Raw genomic sequence first — 22,153 nt, forward strand, 5'->3', positions numbered from 1 at the left:
AGGGCAGAAAGTTAAGTTCCTCAACTGAGGTTAACCTTAAACTGAAAACAGAAGTGAATGGAGCTGGGAGATTTTGTGTCCACTAATTTGCATAGTGGTCACAAAGGAGCATAGTTATAAATTCTACTTTTTGGGGCAGTGTGAATGCTAATGAGAAAGGAGTTCATCATACTGCATTCTCTTTTGGCAAAGTTTAAAAGATGGTCCGTTTTTTTCTTTTCTTGCTCTTTTTTGGCCAGGTTGTTCAGAGCCTAAGAATCTGCTCTTTCAATGTGAGATCATTTGGAGAAGCTAAGAGAAAAAACCCAGGAATCATAGAGGTTATTGTAGAGGTATGTAATTCACTCTTGGGGTTAAGTTAAATTAAATAGTGGGGCTTTCAACTGAATGATTATATATTAACATAGATGAGTTTCAGATTAATGTCTATTTGAGCGTTAATAAATCTGTGATTTTAGCAACAAACTTACCCCAGAAAGTCATCACCAGATCAAAACTACATGGATAGTAAGACTTTAATTGCAAATGCTGTTGTTAATAACTATGTAAGATTATGAAAATATTTGATTTCTTAGGGGGAAAAAACATTCTTTACCAAGGTGTCCTTGTATATTGCCCCTTTTAATTAGTTTAATTGCCACTGTAAAATATTTTTGAGCTCATTAAGAAGAAATGATAGTGACAAGTCAAAAGATGCCATTGGGGGCAAAAGTGAGAAGGAGTTGAATACATTCAAAGGTTTGGATAGGAGCAGGTTAACAAAAATAGTATTTTATTCTCACATTGCAATGACTTCTGTTTGGAATCATTTTATATTTCTCTGCAAAAGTAAAATGCAGCTTCTTTCCATGATTTTTTTAATCTAATAAATAAATAATTTCAAATCTCTAATATTGATAAAATATGCTATTGTATGTACGATTCTCTTGATACAGGCTCATTGCTGTGATGTTTTAAAGGGTGGTCCAAAATGTTCATTTAACAGAATGAATTTATTTGGCTATTCAGCAAACAGTATGTCAATATTTGGATTTAGGCAGATTTAGAATACCCCTATGGCTCTTTAGTCATTAACAGAGCTGTGCTCCTGTCCATGTGTATGTGTTTCAATTTAGAGGTGTAGAACCAGGGGTGTCCAAACATGGCCCCTTGAAGAGGGATGGACTTCAACTCTCAGAATTCCCCAGCCAGCAACTTGCTCATATTTATAGCGCATGCTGACTGGGGAATTCTGGGAGTTGAAGTCCACCACTCTTTAAGGGGCCAAGTTTGGACACCCCTAACATAGACTGTTGTAATTTGTTTAATAATTGTAAGGCTGCCCCACTCAAACAAGGTTGCCTCTGGTGGTATAAAACAACAGCAAATAAATAATCAAGTCAAAAAAAAAACCACAAAGCATTAAAACATATGCAATTATATGATTGTTAACCCAAATGTCAAGGCAAATGCCCTCAGGACACTAATTATGAGAGATTTCCAAGAAAGAGAAACCAAAAGCTAATAAGCCTTATTAAAGTTTAATACTTACAGGAGTAAACATGCAGTGCTTCCTGGAATGGATACCAGGTATGTATGCAATGGTCCATCACAGGGGTGGGTTCTACTTACCTTTACTACCGGTTCGCAATGGGGCCGCGCGCATGCTCTTCTGCGCATGCGCAAAAGCGTTCTGATGATGTCGGGGTCGGGCGGAGCCTCCCTCCGGTTTTACTACCGGTTTTATAGAACCGTCTGAACCGGGGGGGGGGGGCAACCCACTACTGGTCCATCATGGCATTCCCATGCCAGGGGGTGGGTTTATAAAATTTCTATACACTGAGCATTCAGTATTTATTAGTACAACACAGACTATTAATTACAAATGTGTGAGAATCTAATTTACCAACCTGTCTTCCCTGTGAATTCCTCAGTGTCCCAGCACCTGTCATCACTCCCAAGCTGTGGTATACATCTATACCACATTTTTATATCAAAAGCCCACGCAGTGGTTAAATATGGCACTAGCTTGGTCCAGGATATACAATTATGTACTTATAATTTACGCTATATAGCAAGCTCAGTGCTAGTTATTGTATACTCTATCCCAGGGCTGTCAAACTCATGGCCCATGGGCCAGATGCGCTGCCCATGCATTGGCCATGCCCACGCCCAGTTTAGCCAAGGGGGGGGAGGTCCCGATATGTCACATGACGATGCTGTGACAATGCGAGTTTGACACCCTGCTCTATCTTGATTAGCAGCAGAATTTCAAGCAAGGTTAATTCTTCATACCTACTAAGATTTTCTCAAAGTATATGTTCTAATATTAACTAACAGGCCTTCCTAATACTGCTCTGAATCTGGGATTAGTGATCACAGTGGATTTTCTCCTAGTTTGTAATTCCTGAGCAGGAAAGACTGCTGAGTGGTTATCAGCGTAGGTGCCCCAAGCACTGCCCCATGGCAATGCTTCTTAAGGCCTGGCAAAGAGTCAGTTGGGAGTTGTTACTTCCTCTAAGAAGCACAAAAAGGCAACTACTATCAAGGAACATCATTAGGAAAAACTCTGAATAACAGGTTGTATAGGACCTGGAAAGCGTTACAAATTTGAACCAATATGTTCCCAATGTGTCATCTGTAACCATCACCACCACATAACCCAGTGATGGCTAACCTTTTTGCCATCATGTGCCAAAAGCAGGGGGGAGCGCAGGGGGGGGGGTCAGTGGGACTGGAAGTCGGCAAACGGGCGACTTCCGGCCTCCGGGGGGGGGTGGGAAAGGCCATTTTCACCCTCCCCAGGCTCCTAGAAAGCCTCTGGAGCCTGGGGAGAGCAAAAAACGGGCCTTCCCCACCCCCCCTGGAGGCCTTCCGGAGGCCAGAAACAGCCTGTTTCCCAACTTTTAAATTTTAAATCTGGTTTTAAATTATTGGGGTTTTAAATTTGTTCAGCCAAATTATTTAATTCGTTTTAATCTATTTTAAATTTTGTATTTATATGTTTTATTCTATGGCTGTTCACCGCCCTGAGTCCTTTGGGAGTAGGGTGGTATACAAATTCAATAAATAAATAAATAAATAAATAAATAAATAAATAAATAAATAAATGAATGAATGAATGAATGAATGAATGAATGAATGAATGAATGAATGAACTTCCTGTGGGACCAGAAGGCCCAAAAATCAGCTGGCTGGCGAGTGCATGTGCGCTGCAGCTGAGCTAGGGCAATGCTTCCGTGCCCACTGATATGGCTCCGCGTGCCACCTCTTCAATGAAGGGGACATATTCTCAAAGGAATGAGCGTCATAGAGAATGTTCATTGGTGAATGGGAAGCTTAGAAATGAAAATTATGAATAAATATAACTAAATGAACTGCAAAAATACCTTCAACATTTCTCCACAAAAAAAGGCATGGTCAAGTTGACAGTATTATTTTTCCCAATGTCATTATTCCTGCAATGTAACTGTTAGGATCCTAATTAAATTAGAGCTCTAATCAACAGTTCTCGTAGTATAACATGCCAAGCACAGAGCCTTTACAGACCATTTTTGTTTGCTCCTCAGATTATATCTCGCTGTGATATTATGCTACTAATGGAAATAAAGGACAATAGGAACAGAATATGTCCCTTTCTATTAGAGAAATTAAATGGGTAAGATACAGAAATGAAGTTTTATTAAAACTGGCAGGGTTGGATGCAGATTTGGGTGACCTTGGATAAAATATTCGGAATGGAGCCACTAATTAGAGTAAATATTTCCTTATTGCTCTCATCATTATTGGAGGAGAGAAGAGAAAAAGAGAGGCAATATATGTTTGATATATAGGTGGGCGGGTGATTTGTGTATGAGTCACAAAACCAATACTGATGAAGATGATCAGAATGAAATGTACCATGCACATTTTGAAACTATATTGTACTTTAACTGCTGTATATTTATAATATTTGTTATAATGTTTATAACTAAAACTGTATTAATATTTATAACTATAATTGTAAATATTTAATATGATTAACACTATAAACTAATACAATAAATGTGCAAAGAGTAAGATTGGAACTTATAGTAACCACAAGAAAGGAACCGTTATTGTGACGTGTTGTGCATTTCTTTATACCTCCCTCCAAAGGAGGCCTTTAAATTGTTCTAAATGGACATAAATCCAGCCCACATACAGCGATCTGAGTAAAGGAGTACAATACAGTTGGACACCAACACTGTAAAAATGCACATAAAAATACATTTACATATCGTTAAGTAGAATGACCTATAGCAAAAGCTACAGATCTTCTTGAAGAACAGGTGGGAGGAGGGCATTCCTGCCTATGCACAGGAGCTAAGAAAGTATCTGGCAAAAGGGGGTTGCCTAAAAGAAAGTGAACTACTGCCATGCTTACACTGGAACAAGCCAAAAAAAAGGCTATTTTGGACAGGGAGAGAAGAACACAGGCAGAGATTATATTTGTGGTGGGCTAAAAGGAAGGACCTGACAATGTGCCTTCTTGCTCTCCCTAAAACTGTTGGGGGCAGTGCTGATATGCCTACCTGGATCTGAGAAACAGATTAAAAATCAGATTCATTTTTCTTCCCAGACAGTCAGAAGGACCATACAGTTTTGTGGTCAGTAACAGGTTAGGAAGAAGGAATTACAAGGAGCAATATGCTTTTTTCTACAGGTATGTTGATTTCATTCAGTATAGATGATATTATTCAGAAACTGTGAGGAAAAAATTAGAGATCTACAGCTACAGAAATGGTCTCTATCTATCTATCCATCTATCTATCTCTATAACTATCTATCCATATCTATCTATCATCCATCTCTCTATGTCCTATCTCTAGCTACCTACCTGCCTACCTGCCTGCCCTGCCTATCTATCTATCGCCATCTATCATCTATCTACAAATATACAAATGTACAAAAATAAAATGCAATAATAAACACAAGTTGTTAAAACAGATGTGAAGACACAAGGAAGGATTGATGTATTATGTGTTTGTTTTAAAAAAATAAAAAAAAACTTTTATAAAAAAAGTTTTTAAAACAGTATAGGTCAAATAAAAATATGGGAGGAAAACTAAAGGAAATTTTCTATTAATGCACTAGGCTGTCAGGGAAACAAAAAAAGAAGCATCATTATAGGTAGCAGAATCTAACACATCTGTGTTGCTAAAATAAGGAAGGCATAAAAAGCTACTGTACTTAGTCACTATAATGACTATTAACTATAAACTTCTTGAAAAGAAGGTTGAAAGTTCATACCAGCATGTGAAAACCTAGATATTCATTAGATGACAAGAGGAAAAACTCTTTTGGTAGTCTTCTGGGTTTTCACAACCCAAATATAACAAGTCAGTTAATAATGAACAAGTAACATTGTGAATGGGTTCTATGAAAGCTAAATCACAAACTATCCAGCCCAGTTTAGCCTAGGCTCAAGTGCCCATGTGCATCAGCTCCTCAGGTATTAGATCTAATTATACCAAATATTTTTGCTAACTTAATTTAATTAGATGTTAAGTCCCATTGAATTCAATTATTTTAGGATTGTAAATTAACCATACAAAGATTTTTTTTTGTTACCTAATTTTTTATTTTGTAAGATATCTTCGCCATGTTAAATTAGAAAGGCAGCCTTAGAATCATCAACATTAACATGTCTGCACTTGGGACAGTAACCTTCTACTGATATGTTAATTTATACTGCAGATCGGAAAGTGTCTGTGTGAAGCAAATCTATCAGTATCCTGATCTGCAGCCAGGTGATGAAGATGCCTTTTCCAGAGAACCTTTTGTTATTTGGTTCAACTCTCCAAGAACAGGTTAGATACAGTTAATGTACTTCCTGTTCGAAGGTTGAAAGTCAGAAGAAATGGGATCCTTGGAGAAGCCTGAGATCTGGAATAACCAGAAATATCCCTGCCCTCTAAATCTAAGGATTCGACACCAGAGCTCTTCTAACCAATATCTGTTTGGCAAACCACCAACATTCCCACCCAAATAAACAGGTCCTATCCCAAACCCCAAAGAGGGCCATCCCTCCCCCCAACCTAGTTTTAATGAGGTGTTTAAGAATAGGGATGGGGTCCTCCAGGAGGCAAATACTCACGCTTGACCCTCAACTCTGAAAAATGTGTCCAAATTGCAGAAGCTATCTCATTTCAGTAGAGTGATCTTGAGGTGGTAGACAGAAACCAATGGGTATATGTGGAGAGGGAAGATTCAATGCAGCACTGCTTTAACATGGTATTTGGACCAGTCTGGTGGATCTGATATGGTCACCATTATCCCAGCAAGCACAATTGATATAATCACATGTTTTTAAAAAGGGCTTTAAGGTGCCAAAAGAAAGATCAAGCTATTTTTTTCTGCCTTTACAAAAGCATCTCAATTGGTCCATACACTTAAGGCACATACTGTATATCCTTGCACTGTTATTGACTTATGACTGCAATTGTGCCTGGCAATTATGGTTGAAAGTTGTGACAATCCTAAAGTGGGTCATCACACGATCAGATCCAATTTTATGACCTTTCTTGTAGCAGTTGTTAAGTGAGCATGGAAAGTCATTAAGCAAAACCAATTCTTGCTATGGACCATTTTTTGCCAGAAACCAGAAGTAAATGTCAGTTTCCAACAAAATTGTGGTAAATCATGGACATGTGACCATGAGGCATTCCATACAGCTGTATATGTGGGTTGGTTGTTGAACACCCAAAAAGAACTTAGAAAGCAGATCATAAGTAGCTTTGGGGAGATCTGTCGGTACATGACTAGTCATAAGTTGTGGACTATCCATACTACAGTATATCCAAAATAATAATAGAGCTACTATTAGGTAAATTCAAGCAGCAGCTTTGAAAAGCAGATCAGGAGAATGGCAAATTGAAGTGAAGCCCTTTTCATTGTTCTCAAGTAATTCAGCCATTTCGTTGCACCAAAGCAGAGGTGGTATTCAGCCGGTTCTGACTGGTTCTGGAGAACCAGTAGCGGAAATTTTGAGTAGTTCGGAGAACCAGCAATTACCACCTCTGACTGGCCCCGCCCCCATCTATTGGCTGCCTCCCGAGTCCCAGCTGATTGGCTGGGTCTTCTTTTGTTGCCCTGCACACAGAGCTGGAAAGCATCGTGTGTTGGGTGGGGAGGGAATGGAGATTTTTCAGAACAGCTTGCTACTCTAGCTGACCACTCTCTAGCTGTTTCTCTACATAGACAAAAAGTCTGTAGAGATTCTCAGTCATCCAAGTCCTAAAGGAAAAAGAAAAGAAAAAACAAGAAAGTCCAGTTGCCTCCTGAAAAAGCACCTTTGGGTCTACATAGACAACTTTTAACTGGGGTTGTTTCTGTTTCCATTTCTAAGATGCCCAGCTGCATGAACTGGTGCTATTGCATCAAGGAAAGTGGTGTGGTAGGAGGAGTGCTGGAGCCTTCTCCTGCCTCAGGTGGTGAGATATCATTAATTCCCCTTGCAGAACAGCTGAATGAAATTCTAGTCACAACAGGCTTGTCTGCTTTCTTTCCCCTTTTACAACCCTACGTCTCCCACCAGTGCCAGTTTAAAAGTAATTCTTCAGTGTAGAAGGGATCGGACCAGTAGTGGGTTTCAATTCCATTCGCTACTGACCCTTCTGCCCATGCGCAGAGACATCTGGGCAAGTGGGAGGAGCCTCCCACCACCGCTGCTACCAGTTCACCCGATCCGGGGCGAACCGGTAACAACCCACCACTGGATGAGACACTAAAGACAGAAAATCAGAAAGAAAGAAAGAAATTGGTAGGGGCACAAAAAGTTTATTTTGTTTTTTGGAAATTATCTCTAGGTTCAAGTCCATGAAAATTAAATGTCTGATTCTTCAGTCTATGAGTTTAAAAATGGCAATAATCCATCATTGTTCTTCTCTTTAAAAAATTGTTTGTTAAGCGGTCAAGGAATTTGTGATCATCCCAATACACACAACGCCTGAAATGGCTGTGAAAGAAATTGATGAACTCTATGATGTGTTTCTGGATGTCATGTTGCGCTGGAAGACCAAGGTTAGTCAAGGTCAGCTCAACAGAGTGGGCCAATCTTCTCTCATGTGTGCATTATGTATTTAGCATCTCTATCTGAATATATGTCTCTCATTTTTAAAAGAATTTCGTATTTATGGGAGACTTCAATGCTGGCTGTGGCTATGTGGCAAAGAAGCAGTGGAAAAATATCCGATTACGAAATCACACTGACTTTGTTTGGATAATTGATGATAAAAACGACACAACTGTGAAATCAACAACACACTGCCCCTATGACAGGTAATGTTTCAGGCTGACTCATTCTTATTCCATTCGGTTCATCTACTAATACTACCTATTATTTGCAGTATGAAAAGAACCTGTCTTGTGAGGTTGGCAAAGCTCTAGCTGACTCATCACAGATACAAAACACAAAAATAGTGAGAATCAAGCTAGCAAACTTATATATAAGGCAGGAATAGACAATCTATAGTCCCAGATTGCAAAACCCCCAGTTTTGGCCTCCCATTCTCCTTTGACTATCAAAAGTAGATGACATGGCAATCCATCATTTTGAAGCAAGGAGTACTAAAACTATATGCACCCTAAAAAGTCTTCATGCAACAAAGAAAAGTGTTAATATACACATATGCGCACATTCAAGAAAATTTGGAAATCTCTGCTTTTTAATCCATGTTCTTCACATCATTGTCCCAACCACTTAATATGGCCCCTCTTCCCTACTTGGGCTGCTTTGGCGGATAAATTTCCATCCTTTGTGAGAAGGTTCCACCAGGATCATACTCAGTTATGGTAGCCTCTCCCACCAATTGAACCAGACCAAGATATATGGAGGCCAGCTGGCGGGCTGGCCATCATTCAACCTTTCCCAATCAGTAGCATGGGTTCTCTCGTGGCATAAGTATGTCTAGCTGAGAGGAGGTTGGCTCAGAGGTCTAAATGGTGGGACCATTCCAATGCTTCTTGGTCTAATGACAGAAAGCTAGGGTGAGAAGGTTGGACACCAATCAGCTTCTTAGCAAGTTAATTCATATTGTGCCATGTGATACAGCAAAATGGAACTAAAGCTGCCAGCTTTGGCTGGAAGAACTTTTCTTTGATTTTCAGAAAGAAAACTTTGTACCTGGTGTTATGTCCGTGCAGGCATGAGCAGTGGCTTTTCCTTCTGCCACGCAGGTGCAGGACATATTTTAAAGTTATTGGTTAAAGGTTGACAGTTTTCCTTTGAAAGGGGCTGTCAGCCAGAAATTACATGTTGGTTTTACTGAGTCCTTATCTAAAATAAACATTGCTGCTGGAAGTCTGGCTCCTCATCTGTGTTCCTATCCACAACATTCCATTGGTGATGAAGGTAGGATTGCTGCAGTGGTGGGCTTCAAAAATTTTTACTACCAGTTCTGTAGGTGTGGCTTGGTGGGTAGCAGCTACCTGGCAGCTAGAAGGGGAGAAACCGTCCATCAGGGAGAGGTGAAATTACAGGAGGATGCTGAAGATGAAGGAGATATTCATGATGATGTCCATCGGTTGAGGGCAGCCAGCAAGGATTGCAGATTGACAGAGGATTGGAAGTTGTCCTCCTCGTGTATAGGATGCAGCAGAAACCATCCGAGAGCTATTGTCACCATAAAAACACCATTTGTAGACGGTGTGGGAAGAAGGGTCACCTAGCACAAGTTTGCTATGCCACATTGCCTGCCCCCCCAACTGGGCAGACTTCAATTCATAATGGTGGGGGGAAGTGTGGCCCATCATTTGTTATATGGCATCCCTGGGGTTGTGCCTTATTTCGATGATGTGCTCATCTCCACTACCAATAAAACTGAATTATTTGAACAACTACGACTAGTGCTACAAAGATTTCAAGAGGCTGGACTAAAGGTAAAGGAAGAAAAGTGTAAAGTAGCAGTAAATCAAGTCAAGTTCCTGGGATACCTGGTCGATGCATCTGGACTGCACCCCATCAAGGAGAAAGTACAAGCAATACAGGTTGCGCCAACACCAAAGAATAAGATGGAACTCCAGGCCTTTTTAGGGCTCCTTAATTTCTATAGTGTGTTTTTGTGACAAAAGGCATCTGTCACTGAACCACTACATCGACTGTTGGCGAAAAAGGTGCCGTGTATATGACCCAGAGAAACAGCTGCATTTGTGGGGGTGAAAAAATAAATTTCCTCAGAGAGCATCTTAGTTCAGTTTAATGAATGTCTGCTGTTAGTCCTAACATGTGATGCATCCCCGTTTGGAATCAGGGGAGTTTTGAGTCATCACCTTCCAGACAATCGTGAGGCTCCATTAGCATTCTTTTCCAGGACACTATCATCTGCCGAGAGGAACTACAGCCAACTTGATAAAGAGGCGCTGGCTGCAGTGGCTGGAATTAAGAGATTTCACGAATATGTTTATGGAAGGAGATTTGATTTAGTGACAGATCATAAGCCGCTGTTGGGACTAATTGCAGGGGACCGGCAAACACCGCAGGTCCTGTCCCCAAGAATGATGCGTTGTACAGAGTTTTTAGCAGCATATAGTTATACATGGACCCGGCATAGAACTGGGCCATGCTGATGGCCTAAATCGATGTCCGCTACCTAATCTAGTGGAGGATCCGGCTGGAGCAGCATCGGTACTGCTAATTGAGACCATGCCATCCATTCTTGTTACAGCCGTGGAAGTGACAACCCAGTCGAACAATCATGCGAGTGTTAAACTGGGTATGGAAGAGACAGGGAGTGCAGAGTTTAAGCCATTCCAAGCAAGGCAATACGAACTTTCAGTGCAGAAGTGTTGTCTATTGTGGAGAAATTGGGTAGTGATACTCTCAAGGCTAAGGAAATCATTATTAGAGACTCTACATGAAGGCTACCCCGGAATTGTAAGGATGAAGGTGTTGGCTTGTAGTTATCTGTGATGGCCAAATATAGATAGAGATATTGTGGAGTGGGTGGCATTGTGTCAAGCATGTCAGGAATCAAGAACGGCACTTCCTGCAGCACCACCACAGGACTGGGAAACACCGAAAAGCCCCTGGTCTAGAATACACCTCAATTTTGCAGGGCCGATAAAGGGGTTGTCCTTCCTAATTGTTGATGCGTATTCCAAATGGCTGGAGGTGGCCATAATGAAGTCAACCATGACGAACGCTGTTGTTAGAGTATTAAACAAAATGTTTGCAACACATGGGTTGTTGGACTTGTTGGTATCGGACAATGGGTCGCAATTTACGGCAACAGCATTCGAGGTATTCCTAGTAAATTGAGAAATACATCACACCTTTGTTGCGCCATTTCACCCCGTAAGTAATGGGCAGGTGGAGCAAATGGTGCAAACGACGAAAGGGTATTTCCATCTGGTTGCAAGCAGAGGGGATTTCCATCTGTCTTCAGTGAACTTTTGATAGCTCACCCACAAATATTTCCAAAGTCTTGGAACTGTCTAGAACAGATAGCAGTTCCAAGTTGCCTAGTCCAACATGATTCACCAGCCAATTCTTCTGCTTCTCCCAGGCCTCAACCCTAAATCAACCCTAAATAACTCTCTTTTACTTCCTATCTCTACATCATAGCAACTGTTATGTGAAACAGTTCGCAGCCAATTATCAAGGTATCATTTGAGACAAATTCTCTCCAGCCTCTTTCTAAAGTTCTCTAATGAAGGAGAAACTATCACTTCATGAAGCAACCTGTTCTGCTGTTTGACAGCTCTTATTCTAGCCCTCTTTAGTTTACTCTTCTGTTGTATAAACATACCCAGTTTCCATAACCATTTTCAAAGAACTTGGTTTCCAGTTCCCTCACCTTCTTGATAGCCTTCCTCTGAACTTGTTCCACTTTGCTGATGTCTGATTACACCTGCTTGTCCCAGCATTCAAAGTAGAGTACAATCAAGGTAGAATAGAGTGGTAGAATAATGCTTCTATTAATATATCCCAAAATAACATTTGCTTTTTTAGTAACCGCATCACACTGTTGACTCACATAGGTCAACTTGAGATACTAAAACACATGTACTACTTTTCACATGTACTACTGCCAAGCCAGGTCACTTCCGTGCTTTGTGTTTTTCAAGTTTGTTTTCCCTCAGATATAGGACATAATATTTTTTCTGTCAAATTTAATCTTGTTTATTTCAGTCTTTTGTTCAAGCTCATCAAGATCTTTCTGAATCTTCTCTTTCTCATCTAAACGCTGATGATACTCAGCTGTACATCTCCACCCCAGACCACCCCAACGATGCCCTTGATGTGATGTCTCGCTGCCTGGAGGCCGTGCAGGTCTGGATGGGGAGGAACAGACTCAGACTCAACCCCTCCAAGACTGAGTGGCTGTGCCATCGCTGACTATTGGGGGTGAATCCTTGCCCCCCATGGAGAGGGCTCGCAATCTGGGTGTTCTCCTGGACGCACGGCTGTCTTTAGAAGAGCATATGACAGCCGTGGCCAGGGGGGCCTTTTATCAGGTTCGCCTGATTCGCCAGTTGCAGCCCTTTCTGGACCGGGACGCCCTGCGCACGGTCACTCACACCCTTGTCACCTCCCGGCTGGACTATTGTAATGCTCTCTACATGGGGCTCCCCTTGAAGAGCACTCGGAGGCTTCAGCTGGTCCAGAATGCGGCCGCGCGGGTGGTTATGGGCGCAACTCGTTGTGCCCACGTGACACCCCTCCTGCACGAGCTGCACTGGCTCCCAGTGGTCTTCCGGGTGCGATTCAAGGTGTTGGTCACCACCTTTAAAGCGCTCCATGGCACAGGACCCGGGTACCTTCGAGACCAACTTCTGCCACCAATAGCCTCCCACCGGCCAGTTCGCTCCCACAGAGAGGGTCTCCTTAGGGTGCCATCGGCCAAGTTATGTCACCTGGCAACACCCAGGGGGAAGGCCTTCTCTGTGGGAGCCCCAGCCCTGTGGAATGAACTGCCCCCGGAAATACGTAAGATCTCCGACTTCCGGGTGTTTCGTTGTGCACTCAAGACCCTGTTGTTCCACCAGGCTGGTCTATCAACATAACAATTTTAAATTGGGTTTTAAATTTCTGGGGTTTTAAATTGAGCCGAATTCATTTAATAATTTTAAACTATTTTAACTGATGTTGTCTTGTGTTTTTAATAGGCTGTACACCGCCCTGAGTCCTTCGGGAGAAGGGTGGTATAGAAATAAAATTCTTCTTATTCTTCTTATTCTTAAAGTGCTAGTCACTGAACTGTTGCATTCTTACTCAAGGCTCAAGTTAACTGTTCTATAATTTCCCAGGTAAAAACCCTGACTGCTCTTTAGAAGGCCAGGGTTTCTAAAGAGCCTGAAGATAAAACTCAAATACTTTGGCCACCTAATGAGAAAGAAGGAGTCACTGGAGAAGAGCCTAATGCTGGGAAAGATTGAGGGCAAAAGAAGAAGGGGATGGCAGAGAACGAGGTGGCTGGATGGAGTCACTGAAGCAGTAGGTGTGAGCTTAAATGGACTCCGGTAGAGGACAGGAAGGCCTGGAGGAACTTTGTCCATGGGGTCACGATGGGTCAGACATGACTTCACAACTAACAACAACAACAATTTCCCAGGTCCTCCTTCCTTGTTTTGAAGAGAAGAGCTATGTTTGTTCTTGTGCTCCTCCAGTTTTGTGGACTTTGCCAGTTGTCTAGGAATTCTCAACATTAAAAGTTGGATAGGAATGAAATAAAGTAAAACAGCCGAACAGGAAGCATTCCAACTTCTTAATAATTAAGGCCGCTTACCTTTATCTCTGGTCAAACATGCTCTTAGGTAATAGATCTGGAGAGAATCCCCTCTACCAGATTCCTGTTTTTAACTCTGGGAAGCTAATAATTACCGTATTTTTCAGACTATAAGATCAGTGGTGGGTTTCAAATTTTTTTACTACTGGTTCTGTGGGTGTGGCTTGGTGGGCATGGCATGCTTGGTGGGCATGGCTTATGGGCATGGTAGGGGAAGGTTACTGCAAACTCCCCATTTCCTCCCGATCAGATGGGACTCAGGAGGCAGAGAATAGATGGTGTTGGGGCCAATCAGAGGTGGTATTTACCAGTTCTCTGAACTACTCAAAATTTCCACTACCGGGTCTCCAGAACTGGTCAGAACAATTCTTTATAAGATGCACCGGAGTATAAGACACACCTTAGTTTTTGGGGAGGAAAATAAGAAAAAAGCTGATTGGCGGGTGGACCAGCCTCCCGGAATACCCCCTATTAGCTGTTCCCAGAAGTGAATTTTAGCAACAGGTTCGTTGATTGTGAGCTATGTGCCTTGCTTTTTCAGCCTCTGAAACCTCAGTTTCAGAGGCTTTTTTTTCTGCCTCTGAAACCTCCGTTTCAGAGGCTTTTTTCTGAAGCTCCCTTTCAGAGGCTTTTTTCAGCCTCTGAAACCTCCGTTTGAGAGGCTGGGTGGGGCTACATTCGGAGTATAAGATGCACCCAGATTTTCACTGTCTTTTTTGGGGGGGAAAGGTGCATCTTATACTCCGAAAAATACGGTAAAGATGTAATAAAAAAGATGGACAAATCTACTCATCTTCATAATCTATTTATAATCTACTTATGATTCATAACCAGGGCCGGATTTTCCTATAGGCTAACTAGGCTTCAGCCTAGGGCCTCAGGATCAAGAGGGGCCTACACAGTGGTGGGATTCTGGGGGTTCGGCCGAACCCTTTGTTAAATTGCTGGCTCGCCCACCCCTCGCTTCCCACCGCGTGGCGCCAGCCTACCGTAGCCAGGGGTAGGCAATTGTGGCTCTTTTACAACCTGTGGACTTCAACTTCCAGAATTCCTGAGGCAGCTTGGCTGTCTCAGGAATTCTGGGAGTTGAAGGCCACAGGTTGTAAAAGAGCCACAATTGCCCACCCCTTCCCTAGCCTGAGTTCCGCTGCCTGGGATCCACGTGGGCTGCCACGTGGTTCCCCACCGGCTCCGGACGCAAGAGAGCAGGATGGAGAAAGCAGCTTCCACGCCTTCACTCACCCTCACTCTCTGCTCTGCTGGATCGCTGGCCGTTCGCTTACCCCGCCCACTCCCCATCTATTGCTGCCTCCGATGGCTAGAGGAAAAAAAAACTTCAAATTCTTGCCGCGGGGCTTCAAAGGGCCGCCCTAGAGCCAGTGGTGCAGCCGAACCCTTTGTTAAATTGCTGCCTTGCCCTGCCCCTCCGCACCACTATTTATTGCCAATCAATAGTGGTGGGCGAGGACTTCCGGTTTGCTTCTTGCTGCCACCAGACGATCCATCGGGATCGCCAGCCCCATTGCCTGTAAAGAGCCGCCTTTATAACTGAAAGGCGGCTCGAAAAAACTCCGTTTCCATGTGGAAATGGAGAGAGGGCCGGTGGGGGCAGGTAAAGCTCTCTGTGTAGCCCCAAAAGTTTTTTTTTTACTTTTGGGGACGAAGCAGATGAAGCTCCCTATTTCCCTCGCCGCTGCTCCGGGCTTTGGGAGACCTCTGCTTATGCAGAGCTAGGCGACAAGAACAAGCCTACAAAATTAACAGAACAATTAAAAAGGATATGAGCTGGATCTGTGACCCTGAATCGCAAGTATTTCATTTATTTTATAACAGTTACTGAAGAAGGAAAAGGAAAAGGAAAAAAGAATTTTTAAAAATGGCGACTGCCGAGGCTTGAGAAGGGGCTGAAAGGGAGAGTCCTTCCGTTTTCTATTAAGATACAAAGTAGCGGAATAAATACTTCTGGCTACAATTGAAGATAAAGCTCTACTTTTGTGTTTTCTTCTTCCTGGAGATCTGATATTGATCTTGGTTGGAAAGAAGTTTTTTTTCTTCTTTGCCTCTCTTTTCTTTTTTTAAAATAGTTTGTCTGTGTGGAAATATGGCATTAAAGCTTGCAAAGCCGGACAAACAAACAGTGGGGGGGGGGATTCCCCCATTAATAAATTACGTGAACAAGTTCTAAATCTCCAGTCTCAGAAAACTGATTTTAATATAATTGAATTTCTTTTGGAGGAGATTGTAAGAAGGGATGAGATTGTGAATCAGAACTTTGAAAAATTTAAGCAGGAAATTAAAGAATTAGTGCAATTAAAGTTTGATACTTTGGATCGAAAGATTATAAAAATGGCTAATGGTTTTACAGAATTTATGATCAAGTTGGATGCAAATACTAACTTATTAGAGTCTAAAGTGGAAGAAATTGAGGAGAATTTGGATAATAGAATACAAAAAATTGAAAATGATTTGACAAACACTCAAGACAATAGCCCAGAAGAAAAACCTAAAATGGAGGCTGATCAAAAGACTTGTAATGCAGAAAACATACAACAACGGATTGAAAGAGAAGTTTTAATGATGCAATATAATTTTACTGAATATGCGATTAGACTGAGAGGATTGCAGGAAAATAACAGAGATGATTTAAGGAAAATATCTTCTGAAGTTCTGGCTGGGATTTTAAAGGTTCAACCTGAGGAGGTATTTTGTAGGATCGATAGAGTTTATAGAATAAACTCCTGGATTGCAAAGCAAAGGCAATTGCCTAGAGATGTGGTGATTTACTTTACAGATAAAGAAATAAGAAATAATATTGTGCAAAATTCCTTCAACTCTACTTTGCAATTGTTTGGAAGAAAGATTTGGATTTACAAAGAGCTCCCGCCCAAGATGTTATCGGAAAGGAAGAAATTTGGTTTTCTGGTGACTGAGCTTAAAAAAAGAAATATTCTATTCAGGTGGGATGCTCCAGTTGGTATAATATTGAGATATCAAGGAGAAAGATACCAACTAAATACTGTTGAAAAAGCGGAAGAATTTTATCAAAAAATTTTGAAAATGAACTTAACATCTTTAGGCACAATAAAGGATAAGCAGAAGGAGTTGGAAATAAAGGGAAAACATCGAATTATAGAGGCTGCTGTGGACAAATTGCCTTTGGATTCTTTAGACATCTCAGCTGGATTATCTACAAATATGAGAGAAGTGGCATCGGACTCTAACGTGATGATTCACCAAGTCACAGACAAGTATGGAAACCAATTAGCTGATACACAATTGATAAAAAAGAAATATGAGACACAAAAACAAAACCAACAAGATCAAGTCATAAAGCAGAATGAAAACCGATCAGTTGATATACAACTTGTAGATAGGAAACCAGGATGGAGATCAAACCCACAAAAAGAAAAGAAAAAAAGAAATAGGTCTCACAAAAATAAAAATTTCTAAATTAAGCAACAGTGAAGCCAGTTATTTTAAAAAAATGAATGAATATATGAAAAGATAGTTGAGGCGAAGTATTGGTCAATATTATCCTGAGGAGAGTGACAGACCTCTGCAATGCCATAATTTTGGGACATGAAAAGAGCCTTAAATTGTTGGATTGGAATTATCTATTCTGGATTTCTTTTTTTTATTGATAAATATATTATATTTATCTTGAGCTATAAGGCAAGAGAGTTATGCTGGGGCACGCAGAAGATCTGGTTGTTACCCATTATGATGATGGGAATTAATAATCCTGATGAAAGCCACAACTACATTTATATGGAATATAATTATAATGTCACTCGGGTGGTTGTTTTCTTCTTTTATATATGAGGATATTCATTACTGATGGGGGCAGACGATGACTGAGGATTTTGAACAAACTGTTGCAACCAGGATGCTATGTTACCCTAATATGGATGATGGACTCAACAATCCAGTGGAAAGACATCAAAGAAGATATTATATGGATTATAAATTTAAAGTCATTGATTTTTTCTATATAATGGAATATATATTTTTTTTAGCAGGGCGGGCAGTGGATTAAAGATACTAAGAATTGTTGTGCATGGCAATTTTGTAGGAAAGTGGGTGGAAATAGGTTAGTTTACTGATTGTTTAGTTTAAGAAAAGGGATGTTTAAGTGATATATTTAGGGGAGTGGAGGAAATGGATAGAGTTGAATAAATGTTAAATTAGGATTTATGGGGAAGGCTGCTTTGAAATATTATATTAATATACACAAAAGATCAAATGTTAAAGTAGGATTTATTATATAGTTTTAAAGTGGAAGGTTGTTTTGAAATGTTGTATTAATATACAGATATAAGTATGGGGGAGGAGAAAAAGGGCAGATTATTGCTAAATTGGGAGTTATAATAATATTATGCTAAATTAGAAGTTATTATACAATGTTATAGTAGAATGTCATTTTGAAATGTATGGTAAAAGGGGGAAGTAATAATATTAATAATATTATTAGCAAGTAAGGGTCAGTATTTAGAGGAGGGAATAAGGGGATGGTAAAATATTATATAATCTGTTATGAATTAGGTTTTTGTTGTGAAGAAGTCACAGGGGGGGATGGGTGGTGAGGGGGGGTTAGGGAGGAGGGGGGGGAGAAAAATGGGGGGGGAAATTTGTATTTGAAAACTTTTTCAATAAAAAAAAAATAGTGGTGGGCGAGGGACGGGGAAGCCAGCAATTTAACAAAGGGTTCGGTGTTTTTTTTGTAATTTTATTGGCCCACGGAGCTTCTGCATAGGCTAATTGGCCTCCCGGCTCTCAGCTGATTTGTCTCAGCTGTTTTGCTCAGGCCTCTTCTGCTTCCTTGCAAAGGGTGCTGATTTTTTTTCCCCTAGCTATGCTGAGAAACGAAACTGAAACTGCTTTGCTGTTGCTGCAAGGTTGGAAAATTAGGCAGGCAGAATTCTTTTCTTTTTCCTCACCAAAAAAAGGTAGGTGCAAACAATGGGAAATTTAGGGAAAAAGAGGAGAGTTCAGGATTTTAAAACACAAAAGAAAAAAAGCTCTATTTAACTAGGGAATTGTAATAATTGAGATACTATTAATTGTATATTTCTGAAAGCAGAAATGGTTAAGTTGTGGTTTGGAGGAATATATGGGGGAAATTATTTGGTTTATTATTATTGGTAAATATAATTAATGGATTTGTAAGAAATTGGATGCATGGAAATAATTGGAATATTCATATTCATATTGATTAATATACAAAAAAGGTAGTTATATAACTAATTGATTTATATTAAAATGTTGAATTTATATTAAACAACTAATATTACATAATTAACCAACGTGAGGATGGATATAAAAATAGATGACAATGGGAAGGGGTATAATATAGAATAGAAGGGAAAAATTGAATTTGATTAAGATTAGAGATGAGGATGAAGGGTAATACTGGTTTTTTACAAAAATAGATGAGGAATAAATATGGCAAAAAGGAAATATAGAAATTGTAAATTTAATTGAAATGACTAAACACTGTTTAAATTTGTGAACCGGCCAAATACTTTGTTCAAAGAAAATACATTGTATGTTTGTATGTGTGTTTCTAATTATTGTTATTTATTCATATTTGTTCTCTTTTATTCTTTAAAGTTTAACAATTCATTCTTTATCTTAATATCTTTATATTTGTTTGGGGTTGGCTTTCTTCCCTTTCATCTTTTTTATTGTACAGCAATCTTTCTCCTTCTCTCTTTTCTTTCCTTCTTACTTTCTATTCCTCCCCCTCTTCTTCTCCTCCCTACTTCCTCTTCCTTTCTCCTTCTCCTCCTCTCTTCCTCCCTCTCTTACCCTCCCTCCTACTCTAATTTCCCTTCCCTTCTTCATCCCTCTCTATTGCTGTATCCTTTTATGCATATGGACTACTCAGAGGGCTGAAAAAGTTATTTCTGACTGGTCCTCGCACTTTTGACCAGTCCTCAAACTTACGACTGTCCTCACATTTTACGTTTTTGCCCTATCTTGTCACCATGGTGAAGAGAAGCAGTTGTGAAATGAGTGACACGGTTGTTAAGAATGCTACAATGGGCATAAATGATGACCAGTCATAAGTGCGAAGACCGGTCAAAAGTGCGAGGACCTGTCAGAAATCACTTTTTTCAGCCCTCTGGGTAGTCCTTTTGTGCACATGGACTACTCAGAGGGCTGAAAAAGTTATTTTTGACTGGTCCTCGCACTTTTGACCAGTCCTCGAACTTATGACTGTCCTCACATTTTACGTTTTTGCCCTATCTTGTCACCATGGTGAACAGAAGCAGTTGTGAAATGAGTGACATGGTTGTTAAGAAAGCTGCACGGTCATAAATGTGAGGATGGTCATAAGTGTGAGGACCGGTCAAAAGTGCGAGGCCCAGTCAGAAATGACTTTTTTCAGCCCTCTGAAAAAAGTCTATGCACATAGCCACGCCCACCCGGTCACATGACGAGCTACCCACGCCTACACAGTCACGTGACCAGCTAGCCACGCCCATTCAGTCACATGATTGCCAAGCCACACCCCAACTAAGCCACGCCCACAGAACCTGTTGTTAAAAAAATTGAATCCCACCACTGGTGAAAGGGCCTCATAAGTGGAATAGCCTAGGGCCTCTTTTCATCTAAATCCGGCCCTGTTCATAACCTACGTATGAAGCAGATGAAAACTTGTGCAGGTAGACTCCACAAAGGTCTTGCATCTTTGTAACTCTGCCTAAAATCATGAACTTTACATAATTTTCATATCAGCTGTACCCTGATATTTTCTCTTTGTATATAATAAAAGTATGGGAAATCAGGGAGGGTGTAAACTGTTTTAGAAAAGGTTGTATATCCAGGCCATCACATGATATTAGTACAAAACTACCACAGCTAAGAATTTTTCCAGAACTATCCTGGACAATTTATAAAAAATAAATTATATTTTATTCAATTGAATGAAAACTAGTAAAAAAAAAAAAAAAGGCAGGAGACTGTCTATCCTATATAATGGCACATGTAAACTATTGCAGCCCTATTACCCAGACCAGTTCCATTGGAGCAACATACATTAAATTCAACATGCCTTTTAAAAAAAACAACACCTGCCTATAATCTTATTGTATGCTTCCCTTCTTGCTGTGTTATGTGCAAAGGACACAAGGGACAAAACAGCTCCGAAAAGCCAGAAGATGAGAGATTCTCCTCAGCTGCTTATGATACTGCAGCGCAGCAGTGGGTCAGAGCGCTGGCTGCAGGCCACTGGTGCTTTTGAGTATCCATCCATTCCAGCATATGCAACCTTTCCTGCAATGTATTTCTTCTATGAGTGCTTAGGTAGTTACTCATGCCACAGTCTTGTTTTCACTTTCTCTTATTCTATAGGATTGTGCTCCATGGGAAGACGCTTATAAATAGCACCACGCTGGGCTCAGCCAATATCTTTGATTTTCAGAGTGCCTTCTCCATGACTGAAGAACAGGTTGGTTGAAGGATAGGGTGATGCTCCAGGGAAACTTTTCTGAGGTTTTGTATCTTGGGGACCAGCCAAGGCTTATGGTCACAGCTCTGTGGCATCAAAAGGGAAAGAGGAATGGAAGTGGGATCAATCGGGAAAGAAGAAGGGAAGAACTGAGACCAAGGTAGACCAAGAAGGGAAAATAAAGCAATGGGCATCAGATTTCCCACTAGTCCTCCATTGATGCTAATCAGATTCTTATGGACAAAGATGCAGTGAGAGAGAGGAAGCAAGCAAGAATTCCCATTTCTAAAGCAGCCTTCCCCAGCTGACCTCTCAGTATGTTGGAAATGTAATTGCTACAATTCACGGTTGACCTTAGCAAGTGTTTGTGTTGGTGGGGTTGGTGATTTATATGCAAATCTTGGCCTATGAGATTTTACACTAATTGTTGTTTTTCAGTGTCTGCTTCTCTAAATATCACCAATTTGTCTTCAGAAAAATTAAGGCTACTATATAATCCTTGATTTATGAATGGTTGCTTAGTGACCATTTGAAGACACCCTCCCCACCTACCCCCCAAAAAGGCATAATAACCACTGAGTTTGTTTTAACAACCATCCTGTTCTTTGCTTCTATACCTTCAGAAGTATGGTCTGTGCAATAGACGGGTACCTCTATTTCCATTTAAGTTCTTAAAATGTATAGCGAAGTCCATGGTCTGGGTTAATATAATTTGGGAAAGGAAGTAGTTTTGCTTCATGTTTGTTGTAAACAACAATGAATATCAGCTACTAATCATAATATTAATTTTATACATAATAGTTGTGATATGTATTAATGCAAAGATGGCTGAACATAGTCTCTTAACTTAAAATATATATTTCTTCACAGGCCTTAGCAGTGAGCGATCACTTCCCAGTAGAATTCCAGCTGAGAACAACCAGACGTTCCTCAGGAAGAACAGCCAGATATTGTAGAACTCTTGTATAATAAA

The 22,153-nt window shown here is 40.6% G+C and overlaps 1 protein-coding gene across 1 annotated transcript; it reads left to right on the top strand.

Annotated features, from left to right (window-relative positions):
* The first annotated feature begins 200 nt into the window (after nucleotides 1–200).
* Nucleotides 201–22,153, top strand: DNASE1L3 (deoxyribonuclease 1L3). The gene is made up of 8 exons (XM_070933626.1): nucleotides 201–332; nucleotides 3,549–3,637; nucleotides 4,580–4,663; nucleotides 5,698–5,810; nucleotides 7,910–8,022; nucleotides 8,123–8,280; nucleotides 21,084–21,180; nucleotides 22,051–22,153. The coding sequence occupies exons 1-8, from the start codon at nucleotides 201–203 to the stop codon at nucleotides 22,147–22,149; spliced, it is 885 nt and encodes a 294-aa protein (XP_070789727.1). The 3' UTR covers nucleotides 22,150–22,153.

The sequence above is a fragment of the Pituophis catenifer genome, unplaced genomic scaffold, assembly GCF_029215685.1.
Source record: "Pituophis catenifer annectens isolate HBS135680 unplaced genomic scaffold, rPitCat1.0.hap2 SCAF_2, whole genome shotgun sequence".
Lineage (NCBI taxonomy): Eukaryota > Metazoa > Chordata > Lepidosauria > Squamata > Colubridae > Pituophis > Pituophis catenifer.

Excerpts from the sequence above, each read along its gene's own strand:
- DNASE1L3 (XM_070933626.1), top strand. The coding sequence starts at position 201 with ATGGTCCGTTTTTTTCTTTTCTTGCTCTTTTTTGGCCAGGTTGTTCAG. Across the intron at positions 5,811-7,909 it reads GTTCAACTCTCCAAGAACAG|CGGTCAAGGAATTTGTGATC; the intron begins GTTAGATACAGT and ends TTGTTTGTTAAG. Across the intron at positions 21,181-22,050 it reads TCTCCATGACTGAAGAACAG|GCCTTAGCAGTGAGCGATCA; the intron begins GTTGGTTGAAGG and ends ATTTCTTCACAG.